The sequence below is a fragment of the Cynocephalus volans genome, chromosome 11 (assembly GCF_027409185.1).
Source record: "Cynocephalus volans isolate mCynVol1 chromosome 11, mCynVol1.pri, whole genome shotgun sequence".
NCBI lineage: Eukaryota > Metazoa > Chordata > Mammalia > Dermoptera > Cynocephalidae > Cynocephalus > Cynocephalus volans.
Window position 1 is genome coordinate 20952206 of NC_084470.1, and position 19769 is coordinate 20971974.

At 34.8% G+C, this 19769-nt stretch overlaps 1 protein-coding gene across 3 annotated transcripts in view; it reads right to left on the minus strand.

The window, feature by feature from the left end:
• Window positions 1–19769, minus strand: part of ARMC8 (armadillo repeat containing 8) — a 99503-nt gene that overhangs the window by 36444 nt on the left and 43290 nt on the right. For all 3 annotated transcript variants that reach the window (XM_063114268.1, XM_063114269.1, XM_063114270.1), the window contains 5 exons: window positions 18963–19038; window positions 18775–18865; window positions 17092–17152; window positions 14632–14832; window positions 12131–12226 (listed from right to left, as the gene is read on the minus strand). In XM_063114268.1, coding sequence (XP_062970338.1) covers window positions 12131–12226; window positions 14632–14832; window positions 17092–17152; window positions 18775–18865; window positions 18963–19038 — 525 coding nt within the window. The remainder of the gene's footprint in view (window positions 1–12130; window positions 12227–14631; window positions 14833–17091; window positions 17153–18774; window positions 18866–18962; window positions 19039–19769) is intronic.

A 19769-nucleotide genomic window follows, 5' to 3' on the forward strand; every position in this document is an offset into this window, starting at 1 on the left:
CTCATCCTAAACTGACCAAGTTTTAGGTCAATGGACCAGGTGTTGTGTACCTCCCTGCTGGTGTCTTCAGTCTTCATGACTACATGCTTTTGCTAAGCTTTTTGTCTCTGGCATTACAGCTCTTGCAGGAGTACACAAAGATCTATTAGAACAGGATCTAAGCCTCCTCTCATTGAGAGAAAAGACCCCTATGGCCTGTGGGAGAGGAGCAGTCAGCCTACAGGATCATGGAGAAAATGCAGAACTCAAATAATACTAAGGCAGTGGTTCACAGTACACATGGGAAAGTTAACCATCTGAAGATGGTCTTCCATTATAAGGGAATTTCCCAGTCCTCCAGGAGCTCTAGAGGACCTATAACATAGTTGTGGCTAGGACATAAGCCATCTTTTCCTCAGAGCATACACAGAACTAGAACGGTCAGAGGTATGGTCTTCAAAAAAAAATTAGACCCAACTGTTCTTCCAGCATGACCCAGGATGGAGCATTCTCCAGGCACTAGAAAAACTTCAGCTTGAACTTTGAACTATGTTCAAAAGCAAAATATGTGGAAACTGAAACCAGGGAGATTCTTGGTGATGTCAGCAAATTTCTCAGACAATTCAGAGTGGGTGGGCTTGGGGTCAAGGGAGTGGATGGCAAAGTGAGCACTCCTTAACATTAAACATTTATGCTCATGTGCACAATAGCCAGGCAAACAGAATTTAATTCCAAGTGGGCTTCTTTGAAAGGTTCCCAGGAAAAGTTCTAATGGAATATAAGTAATAACAAGACAAAACTGGCCAGAAAGAGTAAAGACCTGCAATCGAACTCTGAAAGTTAAAAGAGGCAGCCATGTAAGATCTAAGTGGATATGGTATCAAATCCACAGAGCCTGGTTAAAGCAGGAGGGACTAAGCAGCCAAGCAGGGTGCAGCACAAGGAGGTCAAGAAGAGTAGGTCTGGCAAGGAAAAAGGATCTGTAACAGGAACTGGACCTGCTGGGTGTGGATGGCAATGCTTTAGTCTCCCAACTGTCAATACAGATGAGTCCCAGGGCACACACTTGGGTCTTTCCCAGCAGGGGTCACTTATTTAAGGTCTACCCCTTAGGAGATGAGCACTATGAACACAGTCTCATGTCACTGCCGTCAAAAGACTGGTTTTGGGCAGGTCAGAGTGCAGTGGTGCTGAAAACTAGTTGATTACAAGTTACAGATTTCTTCATTGTTCCTTCTTAACTCCCATGCTTCACTTAGCTAGCCTTAAAAAAAGAGAGACTGGTTTTGGAAATGGGGAGAGGCTGGGAAAGAGAGAGATTATGAGGCAACAAGGTAGATGCAGAGTGAGACAAGCATATACAACCAGATCATCTGGGTCAGCTGAGCAGAACTAACAGAGACCCGGGATCCATTCCCCAAAACGGAAAACCAATCTTTTCCTAGGTTTTAGGAAGTGACCATGTGAGATGGCTACAGAATACTTAATTAAAGGATATGATGTAATATATCATGGAAATGCTTGAGCACCTAATATTTATAATTCCTGAGTATATCCTTATACCATTTCCCCTTTACTGGAATAAACAAAGCAAAACAACAACAACAACAACAAAACCCTCCAACAGTACATGGTCTTCCATGAATCAAGCAAGGGCAGCTGCAGTGCTTGCTTTTTAAACAGATTCAGTTGGGAAACCAATACTCTTACTGCATTCTTGTGCATGGAACTAATGGCAGTAGACATAGTTCTATGAAAGAACTAAACACACTGTGGCTGTTAATTTTTTAGTTGAATAATATTAAAATCTAGAGAGGTCTTAGAAATAGTCTTATCTGAGGTCTCTGAAATTCAGAAAGATTAAGTAACTAGTTCAGATTTTTTAGGCAAATCAGGGCAGACCTGGGGCTTCCCTGGGTTTTCTCACTTCCAGTGTGAGGTCCTTTCTACACAATGTGCTGTAAGTATGAGATTTCTGCTAAGCCTTTAATAACCAAATTGAGAAGTGACTTTGAAAAGTCAGGGAAGGAAGAGAAGAACTATAAAAAGTTATCAGTGCTATAGGAACCACAGACTATATAGTGATATCCTAGGCCAATAAAGGTTATTATACTATACTAGGCAAGAGAATCATCATTAATAAACTGAACTGATAAAGGGGAAAAAAGGATACACTTCACAGGGCCTCCAAGAGAGAAAATGACAAATTAGTGACTTGGCTTAGTTGGGGATAAAAACAGCACAGGTGAGAGAGGATGCAAGCCAAGAAAGAACTGGGAAGAAACCAGTAGAATGAGTTCCACTGACGTTTTATTCAATTCCTTCATGATCTGATCTCCATTCTAGAATCGGGACCTAGCTTCAGCAGATACTAACCAAATGGAAGCGACCTCCTACTGTCCTCATCTGGAGAGAACTGTAGGCTTTCCTAATCATTCCCTATTCCATGTAATATCTTTGCCACTGCTCCAGTGAAGGATTTTCTAACATTTTCCTGTAGCAAATACTTTTTTAAACAGAGGTCAGTTGTTACCAAAGGCTCTTTTTCTAAAAGAGAAAAAGAAGCTGTTCAGCTTCTCTTAGAACGAATCACTGACAATATATCACATTCTGGAGTCTCAGCGAGCACTTTTACAAAGTGTGCCTTCCCTTCGCTCACTCTCCCATTGCTACCCATTCCCACATTCACACCAAATTTCTCTAACTCCATGACTTTGGGTCAACAGAGCATTGTTTGGGAAGCATGGTTTAGGGATAGTATTATCTTCTCTCAGCCACAGAACTAGAAGAGAAAACGTCCTAAAAGTTGATCTGCGGCTCCTCCTCTTGAAGACACTGAACCAGCTTCTTCTGAGGGCCTGACTGTGCCTGGGAGCTGGAGACAGTATCTTCACTTGAGGGGTAGAGGACAAAGAGGAGGGATTCTTATCTAGCTTCTATATTTCATTTTTGCTTTTAAGCCTCTTTAAATGATATTTTATAATTTCTAATTTAGGGCCTTTTTATTTTCTTAATAGCTGGGAAACTCACTTATATTAAATGTTCAGAAGAAACAGAAGAAAGTTCTAAACTTTTCTACACTTCAGGGAAAAGTGGAAGCTGTCTCTTGGCTCGACTTCTCCTTCCCCTAAAACCAAAAGTATAAACATACTATTTCAAAAATATTTTCATTGTGTAAAAACAGATTAACACTTCTATCAAAAAACATTTCTCTACATATAAGAGTTCAATTTTTAAGTTCAATCATTATCTTAATGGTGGCACGGAACCTAAACAGCCACTGAATTATACTTTTGTTTTAACACATAAATAAAACCATTACAAATTACAATTCAAAGAACAGAATCAAAAACTTCCCCCCATCTCCTGTTTGCCATCCCAGGGATGTGAATGACGCACTGGCCCGGCTCAGCCCCTATTCCTCTATATACATAGCCACGTACCTCATAGTCTTTATTACCCTGCAGTTTGGCTTGGCTAAATTTTCAGGTACTCAATAGATACAAGTATAACACCTACAGTATGCCATATATTGCTTTTACATACCTTACATTCTAGTGACAAACACAGCTTAATGACGGAGCAACTATCAAAAGAAGATCCAATGATTTCAAAATGTTGCCTCAAATTTAAATCTATTCCGTAAGAAAGCTATCTACAAAATAAAATTCTGAAATAGTACCTCTGTGCGTCATTAATTCTGGGTATTTCCTCTCTAGAACAATAATTAACAATGTGATTACATCTAGACAGTTACCTCAGAAAAACTTTCAAAACTGATGCAGAAGGAACACAGATAAGGAAATCCTTTATTCTGTGTGTCAAAATTTCTGAAACAATGGATTTTAATATTTTGGAAGGAATGGTGAGAAAGCTTTCAAATAAACTTCTTTATAAGAAAAGGACTCTTCCAGACTCATTCTAAATAGGCCGTTTCAATTAGAGTCATAACTCAGTCATATCTGGATGTATGAATCATGGCAAATCTGGCTTTCAATGTGGACAAGACTTTGTATACACACACGAGGCTCTGGAAGTACTACATAGCAATTTAGTGTCTCATCTCCCTAACTGCTTTAAATTGTAAGCACTCACAAGGTACACACAAGTCTTTCGTTCCTGAGTACACAGGAGGTTCAACACCAATGATACACAATGGATGAATGAATGAATTAAAACTCTTATTACCCACTCAGTATCAAAAGCTACATGAGAGAAATAACATGTTTTCTGAATCTGATAATTTGCAACCAGGTAGTACAAACTATTAACCTATGTAAGTTCTCTCAATTCACAGTATTTTCTTTTTCACTCATTTCATACTAATCATAGACTCTTCTGGAAAATTTCTTGCCATTTTGTGTAATTATTTGGCTCTACTAAGGGTACTTAACTTTACATGAGTAAAATATTGTAATGGTTAGGAGCACAGGTTTTGGAGTCAGACTGGGATAAGATGTAGACTCTATCACTTATAGCTAGGTGGCCTTGGTCAAACTGCTTGTTTCCTGATCTGTAACAACTATCTCACAGGATGGTATTAAGTTTAAGGGAGATAATGTGCTAATGCTTAGCACAGGGCCCAGCACATAGTGAGTGCTCAACAAACAGTAGTAGCTATATTTATGTTGAATTTGGTTTCCCAGATTATCTCTTATGTAAGATCTGAATAATGTGATTTTTGCATACCCCCATACTACCTAAACAATGCTTTATGTTTAGCAAAAACTTAATTGATATTTGCTTAATAAGTGAACTATATATTTTTCTCTTGTGCACGGTGAAAAATCTTATTCAGGCCACTTTGCTAACCAATACACAGAATCCAATAACATTCCCAGTCATAACCAAAGGCCACAGTTTTTATCCAATTTGTCTAGGGTCTGCCATATGCCATAATCATTCAAACAAGGGAATCTACATGTAAGGAAGTATACAGTGACAATGTCATACTGTCAACACTTAATAACGACATTCTTAAGAAAGTCAGACACCTGACCTCTCTCTCTCCTGGCTTTGTAGGGTCTCATTTCTTTCTAGAGTACAGTACACAGAGGCAAATTGGAGGTGTAGTTTTTCACCAAACTTGTTTATGATAGCTTCTATTTAGCTATGCAGTACATGCACAAGGTGGGCAAACCTTTTCTGTAAGGGCCAGGCAGTAAATATTTTAGCCTTTGTGAGCCACATGATTCTGTCACAATTAGTCAACTGCTGTGGTAGTGCAAAACAGTACAGGTGACACATAAACAAATGAACATGGTTATATTACAATAAAACTTTATGGACACAAATATGAATTTCATTTACTTTTTACATGTCAGAAAATTTGTTTTTCTCTTGATTCTCCCTCCCCCCAACCATTTAAAAACGCAAAAACCACTCTTATCTTGTAGGCTACATAATTATTATAGAGGTAATAGGTATCCCCATGGGGGAGAGTTTGCCAATCCCCGTGCTTGCATTTTAATAACAGGAAAGAGTGTAGCAATAGTCCTGATTCTTCATCACAAACTCAATTTTTTCAAGGTCTACTACTCTACAAATATTTAATTATTCCAAACATTCCATTCATTTCCAGACGGAACATTCTTTAAAATCCAAGTCACTAATTTTAGCTTTACAGCTCTAATAAAGACCACATTTTAGCCCATTTCTTTGTTTATAACACAGCTGTATCTTTTAAGTAGATTATAAACAACTAATAACCAACTTTTTTCATACTTTTAAAAAAGAACATGAATTGTAATTCAAAGGTTTAAGCAACTACATACCACAAATAGTATAACAGTCAATTTTATATCTCCATTTAATGAAACTCCGAAATAAAAATTTATTACTTTATAAATACCTCTGTTATGTATTTAGCATTATCACTTCCAGGTTTGCTTCTTTCAGTATGCTGAAGGCCAAGGGTCTCAATACTGTGGGCAAGTGGTAAAACCTGGTCACGTCTTGGTATTCCCTTTAAAATACTTACCATCGTGAACGAATGTTGCAGGGTTCATTTAAAGTTCTTTGGTAAGTTAGCTTTAAGAATGTAATTAACAATTTAACCACAGATTAAGTCAAGGAATTATGAATTCTGAATTTGTTGCTATTCAGTAGCAGAGCTAGGTCCTGAAGGCTGCTACTTCTGTAGCACTATGGAAAACCTTCAAAATGTCCAAGGTGTTTGTTTCAATATGCACGCCAAGGCTTGGAAATAATTGCTTGCATCTGCCTGATTTCATGGCACAGACAAATACAGAATTTTGATGTGGTACCTTTTAAACGACCATTTAGAATTATTGAATGTTGCAGAATATTAAAAAATATAAATTCATGGTACATTTATACTGTTATCAGAAGACCAACTAGTAATAAAATCAAACTATAACAAATGATAAAAACATTCAAAGTGAATGCTTGGCAAGCTTTTGAGATAGCAGAAAAATATTTTTAAAAACTAATCTAAATTTACAACTATACTTTAAAATCTTATAACATTAAAAATATAAAAAAAATTTACGTTTGTTCAAAACGTGAACACACACATATATATACTTCAGATATGATTTCATATGAGTGATGACCCTTTGGAGAAATGAGATCCCTGATAACCATGAACAGTAATATTTCAGTAATCAAAGTTAGAATTTGTCCTCCTTACTTTTCTCAAAGCATCTGTTTCTGTATATTCTATTTAATGCCAAGAAAAACAAAATTATATTTGGTGTTTTGGAGGGCATATGACAACAAAAAGCTTTAAAAATCAGTATTTTAAATATATCTTAAAATTATAAGACAAAACATCTTGTCATTAATAAGAGATACTTTATGTAAAGAGACTGTTTCTAAAATATAAGTATTCTGTAACTGGAATGAATAAGTTTTAGAAATTTATAGTATAAAACCACTTTCTTCATTGCAAACCTTTCTTATTTGTACCTCCAATGTTGTTGACCTTTTCTAATACTTTTAAAAATATGTATTTATTTTAAATTTTCCAATGAAGTCATTTAAGATATTCTAGTAAAGTCTTCCATTTATTGAGCACCTATTATGTGGCAGACACCATGCTAAATATTTTAAATATATTATATCGTATCTTCATAATGACTTCTTTTACTAGGAAAAGAGGGTTGAAGACAAATTCTTGTTCTTTGTTTTCCTTTTCTTATTTTCCTCTGACTATATTTCTCAAAAAAAAAAAAAAAATTTGTTCAGTTAAAAAGAAAAAAAATCCCACCCTTGGCTACTTTCCTTACGTATGTCATGTAAAACCACCGTCACTGATATTTTTCCTTACAAGAAACAAAAACTAAAGATTTCATGTTTTCACTTGAAAATGTAAAATAAAAAGCATTTAGAAAGCATTAAAAATGACAAAAAATTAAGCTATTAAATTCCAAATTGATTCAAGAAAACCTCCACAGATATCAATATGTCCATTTTAATTGGTTCCAAATAATTCTTTGAGCCCACAGCAAATTCTTACTGCTCAGTCCATACTTTTCTCTGACTTATTTAGGTTTTATTATAAATGCTGAGTTTTAAGGCTGTGTCTTACTGCTCTTGGTCTTCCCTCCCTGCTCGCCTCCCTCCCCTCGCCAAGTGGACAATATTTATACAATGTAATTCAATCAGTCTATGTAGAACTGAATTAAAATACTGACCTTAAAAATCAGACATTCATTAATTGGGAAAATAATATTTTATATAGGTGTATACCACTTCACAAAATAGGTTGATTCCTCAGAGTTGGGTAAGTTTCTATAAACTAAACCAAACTTTTATCCCTAGAAAATCTGGTTCAGATTCACACTTGTGAATGCTAAAATTTTTTTTTTGAATCACATACTTGGAAAGAACAAAACCCTATATTTTCTAATTAAGAAATAATGGTCAAAATTATTTTGAAATGAAGCAAATACCACACCATAAAATATATTCTCTTTGATCTACATCCAAATGAGCAGAAGACGTGCCCTTGGGAGTGCCTGCCTCTTGAAAAATGGAAATTTCCTGCATTTTCTCTATGCTGAGTGATTATAGTAAAACCCTTTGCCTATATGACCAGATGTATATTTCTCCCATTTAAATTTCCTCTCTTTACATACACATAGAATTGTTAGTTTAGGAAAGTCCCCAATGCAGAGAGGACCATATGTGATTTGAGTATGGGTGCTTAATAATGCAATTTTGCAATATGGCTCATGCATCCATTTGTTCATTCATTTTTTTTCATTCATTCATTCTTCAAATATTTATTAAGTATCTCCTACGCACAGTGTTGTACTTGTTGGAAATATAGTAATGAACAAAACATAAAAAATCCCTGCCCTCATGGAGCTTACATTCTAGTTCCTCAAAAGGGATCTCCTGCTAAAATATAAATATTAAAATTAAAGAGCAAAGCTTTCTGAAAGGCTCCATTAGTCAGATGCCCCAGAGGGGGCAAAGGCTACAACAAATAGTTCATTTAATACTTTTAATGTATTTATTTTTATCAAAAATAAAAACAACATCCTGGTTAGTTTATTAATTTCCTTGAATTTTAATTTATACTTTACTACTTCTAATTTTTTTCAACTTACACTTTCTAACATTTCTGACAAATTCCACTAGTTTCTTGAAGAGAGTAAAAGAGAATCCTTTTTCAATTTCCAACCTAATTGATGATCAACAGGTACCAATCAAGTGATGGTCTTCATGGGAGCAATTCTTTGCTATAAAAAAAGAATCATCTTCAAAATGACAAGATTGCTTGCCATTCTGCCTCTGTATGACTTAACCACTGACTGGGGATACCAGTACCTGAAATAGCTTGTTGCTCTACTTGCTTGGTATCTTAACTTCTTTCCCTTTTACTGTCCCATCAACTGGACTTCTGCCTCCTAATCAGCATTAATATGTGGCAAAGGCTATCATTAGAAACTAGACTTGTCCCTAGGCAGAGGTTAGCGCTAATTTTCACTTGGCATGGCTTTCAGTACAGTTACTGCTAATGCGTTCTGGACCCTTCAACTGAACTTTCAATTCCTGCTTATGCCCTTACTCTCTAACCAAAATCCATTCAGAGTCAGGGTCAATTATCACAGGGGATTTGAATTCTAAGTTTAACATGGTCAGGCCACAACTGTTGCCAAGCTCGGTGATCCTCCATCTTTTCTTGGGCGCTTCTCCCTCTCCATGTCGCAGCCAATGGTAATGTTTTTCACTCTCACCTGCAGAACTCCTTCCACCACCACCACCTTCCTTCATTCCAGCTGACATGACATCACAAGAAATTAGGAAATTTGCAAGTATGTCACAGAGTGATAAGAATGCAAAGCTAGGAATAAGAATAGCAACTTTGCTTTGCACATGTTAAAGAAAATGTCACTCTGTGTTTGATTTCTGCATTTTCATTTCTATACCTATTCAACAAATATTTATTGAGAGCTTATTAGGTTCCAAGGAGTGTTATACAGTTGGTTTATTTTAATGGGAATACACCAACACTGCTCCTGAGCAGGGGTGGTAAATCTCTGAGCTACAGGTCACATTCAGTCTTCAGCTTAATTCTGGTGCAAAGACAAGGTATCAAGAAATAAAAACACAGCAGGCCTTTAGAAGTCTTTAGAAGCAATAAGACAGAAAGACATATGTAATTCTATAAAGAGAGGAGGCCAGTGCCCTTCTCCTTTACTGCTGTGTATACCTGTCAACGTCTCTACTTTGCTTTTGTTTTCTCCTCTTCATTCTGCCTCTTTTCCTTAACTGGCCATTATAGGGCACTGGGATACATACTATCCACTGTATTTACTGAATTATGTTCCTATTTTCAATTTAAAAGGCAGACCAACTGAACATTTCATGTTTTTCTCCCGAAACAAACAAAAAACCTTTTTTGTGTGTATGTGAGGCAGGGAGGGGAGTATGTCTATAGTCCTTAAAATTTCTCTGAGAGTCTCCTGTCAAGCATAAATACTGAATTAAAAAATAAAACAATAAACACTGTATTTTAAGAATCTACACAAAAAAAGAAATACAATCAAAGTTCATAAAGCATAATTATAAAAGAGAAATAAATATTTTACGGAGAAAGCAAATAGAAATCTATCTAAATAATTACTTCAACAAAAAAATGGAACAGAAATAAATGCATTCAAAGGAAAAAAGTTATCATTCATCATTTTTTATACACTGAAAATAAGGATTTCCACCCTAAGACCAGTCTCCAAGCAATTTTATCACAAAATTACTTTATATTTTTCATTTTACAATTTCTCTCTTCAATAGTTACTATAAACTATAAATTACTCAAACACTTAATTTCCCGGAAATTAAATATCTTCCTAAAAATTCTATATAAACCCAATTACATAAGAATGTCACAGTATCTTTTCTTCACCACACAAAAAAAACTATAATTAATAATTATAACTTATTCTTTATTTGTCATCTTTCTACAGAAATGATCAGGAGTTAGCCTTACCATGAAATTATACACATTATGAATACAAGTTTTAATAGACTATTGATTAGACTGTTACGTTGCAAATATTTCTAGCACATGATATAACAATTTAAGTCATTAATTTCAAAACAATAGTTTATTAGCAAAAAAGTACAAAGAAGTACAAATGGACATACTATTTCCCCCATTATGGTCCATCTATCTATCTCCCTTTCAGTCCATGACAGCCTTTTGGAGCTGTTAAGAATGGGTATAATACTTCTGTTTCCAACAGGCCCTAATAACCATCCAAAACAAAATCATTATGTATTTAAGTTATACAGTCCATATCAATTTTTAAAAAGTGTTTTCTCTATATGAGTTGCCATAAAAGCCTCTTTCCTTACAGGACACCATGTACCTAACCTGAATGAAACACATCAGCATCAACATCCACAAATCACGTTTAGACATGGGGAACATCACATCCCTACTATGTTTGCCTTGAAGTAACAGTTTAAGTGAAAGCTTAGAGGTGTCAAAAATGATTTTCATAGGCATGTACTAAAAACATGTCAAGTCAAAAATACCTTGTTAACTAAACTTAACTGAGGTACATGGAAATCATTCAGGTTATTAGTTGTGTTCTTTGCACTAATTTTAAACGAAAGCTACTCACACATCAATTTTACTGCTATTACTTCAATTTCTTGAAAGATGGTTCCTTTTCAATTTATTTCAAGAAACTTAAGGTTGTTCCATACTTCTCTTCCTATAGGCCTGACATACTTCTCTGAATCATGGTAAACTCCAAAACTTTGAGATCTCTCTCACAGTGCTCCTTTAAATATCAATATAGAGGGGGAGACTTAATAAATTGTCATGTTCAGTAAATAATACCAAGCTTTTCTGCTATGGCTCCTCAAGACAAGACCTGTGGTTTGCTCATTGATGGTCCTAGCAGCTTGTGTAGAATTTATCTATGTATCTTTTTGAGTGGTAAGCTCTAGCCTTTTGGTTTGTGGAGGGAGCCAGGTCAGAGCTTAACACTATACTTTACTCCTTATCTAAACTCTATTCTCATGAGTTCAGTGTTAGACTAGGCTATAGTAACATAAGGATGCTAAACCAGTGATACATTTTTTTGGGAGCTGGAAAATTCAGATGACCACTCACTAAACATAAAATCATCATTCCACAAAGATTTTATTCACATTAAACTTGCACAGTAGCAAAAAAAAAAAAAAAAAAAAAAAAAAAAAGAAAGAAAAAAAAAAAAGAAAAAATATCAAAACATAAAACTAAGCCACATATCAAAGAACAATATACAATAGAAATTTGAATTTCTCAATGGCATTGGAAGGTATTTCCATAAATAACATTTACAATTCTAGTGTTAGGTCTTTAAAGGTGACGGAAGCTTCACAGTGCTAGAATTGATTTTTATCAGAACACATGCAAAAATGTGCAACATAATAATTCATATTAATAACACAAAAAAAGCACGCCAGTTATTTATCATTCCAGCACGGCCATGCCACTCTATGTTCTAAAAACAAACAACCCTGCAAATCCGGGTCCCATTCATTCTTCAATTATGCCTTTAGTCACTCTGTTTTATTATATTCAAACAGTCACTTTTAGTGCTCTTCACCACGACTTTCAGGTTGACGTCACTCCCTGCCTGCTGGCTGTCAGGACTGGGGGACGCCCCTCTCCCAGACTCACCTTCTTCCGGATGTCTTCATCATTTGCTCCAAGAGAGGCATAAAGCTTGAATGCAGCCTGGCGTAGTTCATGAGCATGTTTTAAGTCATGATCAAGCTATGGAGGGGGGGGAAATATGTTTGAACTGAGTCCATAAATTTTCAGTAAGATTGAGTAGAGTTGAAGAAAAAAAATTTGTTAACAATTACTAACAGATTAGTGCTGTCAATGAATTTCCCAGTTATTTTTGGATTCTGTTCACATGTGACTGAGACCTTTCTGTGTCTGCATCAGGATGACCTGAAATGCATATTGTCTGCTTCTAAAAGTGAACACCACAACATTTAACAATGACATGGAAAAACCATCATGAGTCTTTGACCCCTAAAGATTCAGTGTTCCTAAATGGCTGCTTTAGTGGCAATGATTTACCTGCTTGCAGCAGCTCTTTGAAATGCTCTCCTCAAGAGAAAGGCACTCTCTAGTCCCAGACTACAACTGATAACTTGAGAGCTATGTCAACAATGTCTTGAGAGGTTTTCCCCAGTTTTCTCAACAGTAAGAGTAGTGCTGGCCTAATTTTAGCATTTAAAAAGCTTTCAGAAACAGGGAACCCTTTGCAAAAACCTTTAATAAACTATATAGCATACTAACATTACTATCTATTGTAATTATCTGAGATTTATTTCCAGAGTATGATTTTTTTCCTAGAAAATAATTGAAATTATTTATTGGTATGAAGCAAGTAATGTTATCTTTAAACATGTATAACTGGCTATCAATTCTTCCATAAACCTGATTTATCACCAAACTACCATAAAAATAAAATAGAAGCATGTTCTCAAGACACTTTCAATGACTATGAACAAGTAACTATATAAGGCATATCAAAATATAAATAATTTTATAAATAAGAGCCATAACTTAGTTATCAAAATGATTACCACTGTTTCCAAAGGAGTTATCTTAGAAAGGTTCACTCTTATCCAATTACGTAGGTGTTGTTCATAATATTCCAAGACCCTCTTTTGAAACCTCCTAAAGAACTAACTGGCATATTAGCTAGAAAAACCTGACAGTGGTAGAGCTTCGTCAACTAAGAGAATTTTAAGTTAATTAACACTGATTGTGATGTGTGAATACCACTGGGTCATATCATTTAGAGTAACAAAACACTACACAAAAAAACAAAAGACATAAAAATTTTAAAAAACCAACTAATTTGGGGTGGCTCTAAAGGCAATTTTTAAGAGTAGTTGCAAAAATGTTTTGATCAAAGCAGGCATTGATAAATTACAGGAGGAACTTCCTAATATACAGCACTCATTTTCATCAGTAAGTTCTAATGTATCTACTCTTGAAGTCTTAAATATGTTTTAGTCATACTTACCTATTACAATACTGACTTGGACTAATATACCATGAAAATCACACATTTGCTATAATTTTTTTGAAAGTCACACATTAACAGGTGAGAATTTCTCTGAGTCTAGTGTCTATACTTCTGTGGTCAGAAATCTTTGAATAATCCATCATCAAAGTTAAAAATGATAAAAATTATTACTCAAGTTTGGCCTTAAGAGGTCATTTAAAAAACTGCTATTACAGTTTTACTGTGATGGAAATGAAATGGGAACTCTAACAGAAGGTATAATCCTACATACTAGTTAAACGATTTGCACAGGCATAAGCTAGAAGTTCTTAAAACTATGTTTCCCTATTCTCACACCCACCAGCGCATTCAATTTGCCTTGCTGCAGAAGTGAACTCAGGGTGTTCATGAGGCCACAGGTAGGGCTTGCTCATGTACTGCTGTACTGGTGAGATACTGTGTTAGTGACAGCAAACGGCCAGAGGGAAAACAGATAAATAAAGCAACTGGTTCAATGTAACTCATCACTTCTACTGGAAAAACAACACTACTGAAAGAAGAGCAGACATATAACTATAACACATAGAGGGCAGTGCACGTTATTAGTGCAAATATCAGTGAAGATTATTTTAGGCCCTTCCTAAGACAGAGAAAAGACTTAATAGTTTGTTTTATTTTCATTGTTAAATGCCAAACAGTTGCCCACTGGATGAAGTTTTTATGAACTCAGAAGCACCAGGGAGGTCAAGAAAGTAGTTACTACTGGAACCAGTGGTATGAAACATACACTCACATTCATGAAACAGTAACTGGCTACTAATTAAGAGGCAATGCTCTCTCTAGCAGGACCTCCTTAAATAAACTATCTTACAGAATGTTGATCTCGTATGCTTAGAGAAATGGATATGGCAAAAGATCTGAGAAGCAACAAGTCAAAACAGTATCTATCTACTCTAAGGAGCTTGTCTTTTCAGAAAAAGTTAGCACAATTGGTCATAAAGCATTATCATCTACGTTACCAAAGATAAAAGATTCCTTTATTTAAAAAGACTTTGAGCTATAATTATTAACTGGTTCAAAGTTGTGAGCAGTAAAAAAAATGGTTTTAAAAATCCCTCTCTTGAGCTGTAAAAAGGAAAAAAGAACATACCCTCTTTATATCAGTGATGGCACTCACTGAGCTGGGGTACTTGAAGTAATCAGCAAGCATGGCAATAAGGTGGTCAGTTATGCTAGCGATCCTCTGTAGCTCAACATCTGGTTCAATCAGATAGGCAAGTGTCTCAGCTCCTTCAACTCTCTCCTCTAGTAATCTCTCTTTACTGCACATTCGAACCAAACAAGGCAATGTCTGAAACATAGTGAAATTAATTATTTCTTTTCTGATAGAGGCAAAAGCTTGATGAAGAGCATATAGTGACTGAATCAACTCAGTGGTTTTTATTGGGAGTCATGTTTGTGATCAAATATTTCCTTTACTGATTTTCAGAGAATAAAAGATTTTTTTTAAATGCAAAAACAAACAAAATTCAATGCAGACTAATTATTTATGCTGGCATACTGAACTCTAATCATACAAAGTATATTAGTATAACTCTAATTAGGCTTTTGTGATTAATAAGACAAAAGCTTTATTGTACAACCTTGTAAAAGATATTTAAGAATCCCTAACAAATCATGCTGATGGTTCTGCCCTATCAAGTACTTATTTACCTAAAAGAGATTCAGCAGTTTAATCAGGAATGCTTTTGCCTTAAAATAAGTATGCTACCTTTTCCTTAGTGAGTAATATGATTTGGATGACTTTTATTTTTCAGTTTGGGGATTCATATCTATAGCGGCATAAACAAAATACAGCTTTAAAAACCCAGTGATCTTACCATTACTCAGATTCCACCAGTCAGTCCTCCTATAATGCGAGTGAAATGCATCAATCACAGGTGCTAAGTTTTCCCAAGGACTCACTCGAATGACTGTGGTATCCCCTAGTCTAATTTGACTTTTGAGGTCTTTCAAAAAGCTTGACACTGGCCTTGGTAATTAGCTACAGTAGTTTCTCAACAAAAATATCCCATGTATTTACTATTTCTAAGGCTGATGAATCCACTTTAAAGGAAAACATGGAAGTAGAAATTGAAATACAGAAAGCCTTCCTCAACTACCACAGTCAACTGTGCTTTGCTCATTTCTAAGTTTCTAATATATCTTTACTGCAGAGTTCAGCACTTTAGTGTTCACTACTGCTGTCCTATTGGGTTAGTTCAGGCTGTACAACTCAAACCTAGGGTTCTGGGGGGAAGGCCCTATTCTTTTTTCCTTAACATTTTTTAGTTATTAATATTAATCAATACCGTACATTCAGGGACTATTGAATTTAATGCTCATAACTACTACATGAAGAAGATACTACTAACTCTAATTTTACCAATGAAGAAGAAAACAAAGGTTAGAGAAATTAAGTAAATAAACCAAGGTCACTTGTATGGAAGCCTGTAGCACTCTATGCAGAGCTGCTTACTTAGAGTGTCCTTTGATCTCACTTAATTAATTGACTCTCTTCATCAAAGACTAAAGCAAACAATCTTCTCAATGCTTTTACTCTTGGGTTCACATTTTGGACAATGATAATAAGAGATCTCACATTCACGAAACGACGCGTGATCAATTTATTTTTACTTGTTTTGTTCTTTATAGCTAATAAGACATCTTTATATACAGTCATGTGTCACTTAACACTGGGGATATGTTCTGAAAAATGTGTTGGCAGGCAGTTTTGTTGTATAAATAGCATAGAGTGTACTTAATAAACCTAGATGGTATAGCCTACTACACACATAGGCTATATGATAAAGCCATTATAATCTTAAGGGACCACTGTCGCATACAGTCTGTTGTTGACCAAAACGTTGTTACACAGGGCATGACTGTATGTAATATGTTGTTATCCTCACAATAACCCTGTGAGATAGATGAGAAGGAATTATTGCTTCCGTTTTCATAATCAGGAGTCTGAGGCACCAAAAGAATAAGGGATATCAAGCTGGTGAGTGGTGGAAGTGCTAAAACCAGAATCCAGGTCTTATGACTTTTAGGACTAGTCTCTTCTCCATGTTTTTCTAAGTTCAGGTTGCATCTGATATACCACAATGATGATGACTGTTTTCATGTGTTACTCATTCTCTCTCACTATGCCTTTTGATTATCAGCTAAGAGAGTGATATTAAGTCCTTATCTGCAGAACCGGCAAACTGCCTACCTATAAAACTATACTGCAAATTTAATGACGATCAAGAATTAAAATATGTTTTCTATCTCACCTGAATGTTACATACTTTTGCCATTTCCACATCTTCCTAATTACCATAAAATAAAAATGTAACAAGGAAAAAATTATTTCATTTTGACTTTCAAAACACATCTAAAATCTATTTTTTACAACTACATGGCATCCCATTGAAAAGAAAGCATGGTGTTTTAATGTTATGTTATGCCAGGCACACATACCATAATGATAAATGTGTAAAAAGAAATAGGAATAGTAATATTTATATTCAACACTTTTATGACTGAATAATTTTCATGTTTTTAAAGAGAGAATTAATTAGCTTACCTTTAATACAATACAGTTATCATCTGTCCGAATTGCTCCAGCTCTACACATGTAAGTTAAACTAGAATAAGATGGCAGAAAGTAAGTTTTTGACTAAGGTTTAAAGCTTTAAAAGAAAAGTTACTTGTCTTTACAATTTTATGAAAAAATAAAATACAAAAAGCCCAGTACTATCATTTATCTTGAGAGAAAAGATTTTGTAATACCCTTATCTTAAGCTCAATTTAATAGTCAAATAAAAATAACTGATAAAGATGGTTAGCCAGATATTTTTTTAAAAACCTACAAAATTGTTTTTAAAATAAATGGCCTAATGAGTGGATACATTTTGAACCTAGGTGTTGCACACATGTGAGTTCTTTATATTTTTCTGTATACCTTATGCTTGAAATTATCCATAATAAAAAGGGAAAAATGTTAAAAAATAAAATATAAGGTTAACAAAGTATCTTAGTTCAAACGAAATTACGTTGGAATATTCCAACTCCAACTCCAATAGCAGTAGTAGAAGTAACACAGAACAGGATTTTAACTTTTAACACAGCTATACATTAAAAATTAATTCTATATAAGTTACCAGCAGTGGCTGTGGGGATTAGTCAATGATTTTGTTCTACTGAAAAACAATTTACCTTCATAATTATATTTGGTTTTCGATAAGAATAAAATTAATTTATACCCCCCTAGTCACGCACTGAACATTAAGAACTTCAGAAATTTAAATTAATGAATTTCCTCTTTGAACGAGATTCCTTTGGCAAGAAAGAAGAAAAAAACAAAACATCCCATGATTGGCTTCTACAGAATGCTACAGACAAATCAATAAGATTCTTTTACTTATATTATAGAGGGGTTAAATCTTTGTAGCTGTTATCATTATCTTGAAGCTTGTTACCCCATTTTTCTGGAAACCATTTATAGGAGAACATTATCTTACTAGCAAAGAAGCAAATGCTCAGTTTTAAAGTTAAGACAAAAAGCAAACACACAAACAAAACAAATAAAAACCTAAACAATTATGATGCATAAGTAACTCACTGAAAAGTCCTATTCTTGCCATAGCTTCTTAAATATTGAAAGTAAACAATTAGAGTAGAACCCTATACAACAGGTGCTCAAGATATCTGTTAATATATTGATAATTACAAATTAACATGCATTGAATGCTTATATGTGCAGGGAATTGTGCTAATAAGAACTTACTTTAGTTATCTTATAAACTACCACATCTCTATGAGAATTTTTTGTTTGTTTTTCCTCTAAAGATGACAGAGTCATTCTGTGAAACCATCCTCTGATTATCAACTTCAACTAATTCTCACTCCATCATTTCTATATCTTTATATTTTCCTAGCTTAACACTTAGCTAATATGTGTTGGTTAAACCTGATCTAATTCTGTATTATTTAAACTGAAATATAAAGAGAATTAGTTGAGGATGTAATAAAGTAATTTTCTGTAGACAGTCTTAGATATTATATGAGAGTTCCTGCTCTGCATACGACCAGTAATAAACTGAGTATACAAAATTCATATCCATTTAAGAAAATGAGAGATGGCCCCATGACTTTCAAATTTCCAGATCCCAAATCAAGATGGAAATTGAAAGTGAGCAAATCAGGCTATCCATATATTCTAAGATATTGATAAAGCACTGTCTTTCCACATTGTCTCGACTTTTACCATTTTGCTGATGTGAGCTGCATCTCAATAGGCTTATCCCTCTGTAACATCTTCACAAAAATCTGTGGTAACAATTCTCCATCAACCAAAACTAGAAATGAAACAAACAACAAGGGTTAAGGAAGTTCTTTAAATTTATGAAGTTCATAAATTAAATCACGTAGGTACCACTGAAACTTTCAGCCTACCATTTACCAGGGTCATCGATACCTGGGGGTTTTCGAAAGCTAAAACTGAGAAGCATTTCAGTGCTTGCATTCGAACCTGTGAAAACAGTAACAAACAAACAAACAAACAAACAAAGAAAAAACCACATTTATTTTAATTTTGCAAATACAAATTTTAATGTCTCCAAATTTAAACTTCTCTTCTGAAGAAATAACTATTTAAATCTGCTTAAAATCCTAAAATTAATTTTTAAGTAATAGAAAAGAAAAAATAGTGAGGAAGTAACAATTAAAACGGAACTACATAAATCTCTTATCAAATTTAAAAGAAACTTGTACAAAATACAATGTGGATAAGACAAAGGGAACTTAATAACAATTACCAAGCGACTTTTAAGTGGGACATTTCTTTTTCCCTAACTGAGAACCAGTGAATTGAAGGGAAGGCAAAAAGAAAAAAGAGAGAGAGAGAGAGAGAGAGAGAGAGAGAGAGAGAGAGAGAGAGAAATTATTCTTGTAGATGTGTATCAGATGAAGGTGGGGGGCAAAAAGAAAACAGAAGGAGAGGAAACAATATTACAATAAAAATCTGAGAAGGACTTGGGCTGGCCCACGGCTCACTCGGGAGAGTGCAGTGCTGATAATGCCAAGGCCACGGGTTCGGATCCCATATACGGATGGCCGGTTAGCTCACTGGGTGAGCGTGGTGCTGACAACACCAAGTCAAGGGTTAAGATCCCCTTACCGGTCATCTTTTAAAAAAAAAAAAAATCTGAGAAGGACTAATTTAACTTTTAAAACACCTATGAATTGTGCTATCGTTTCTCA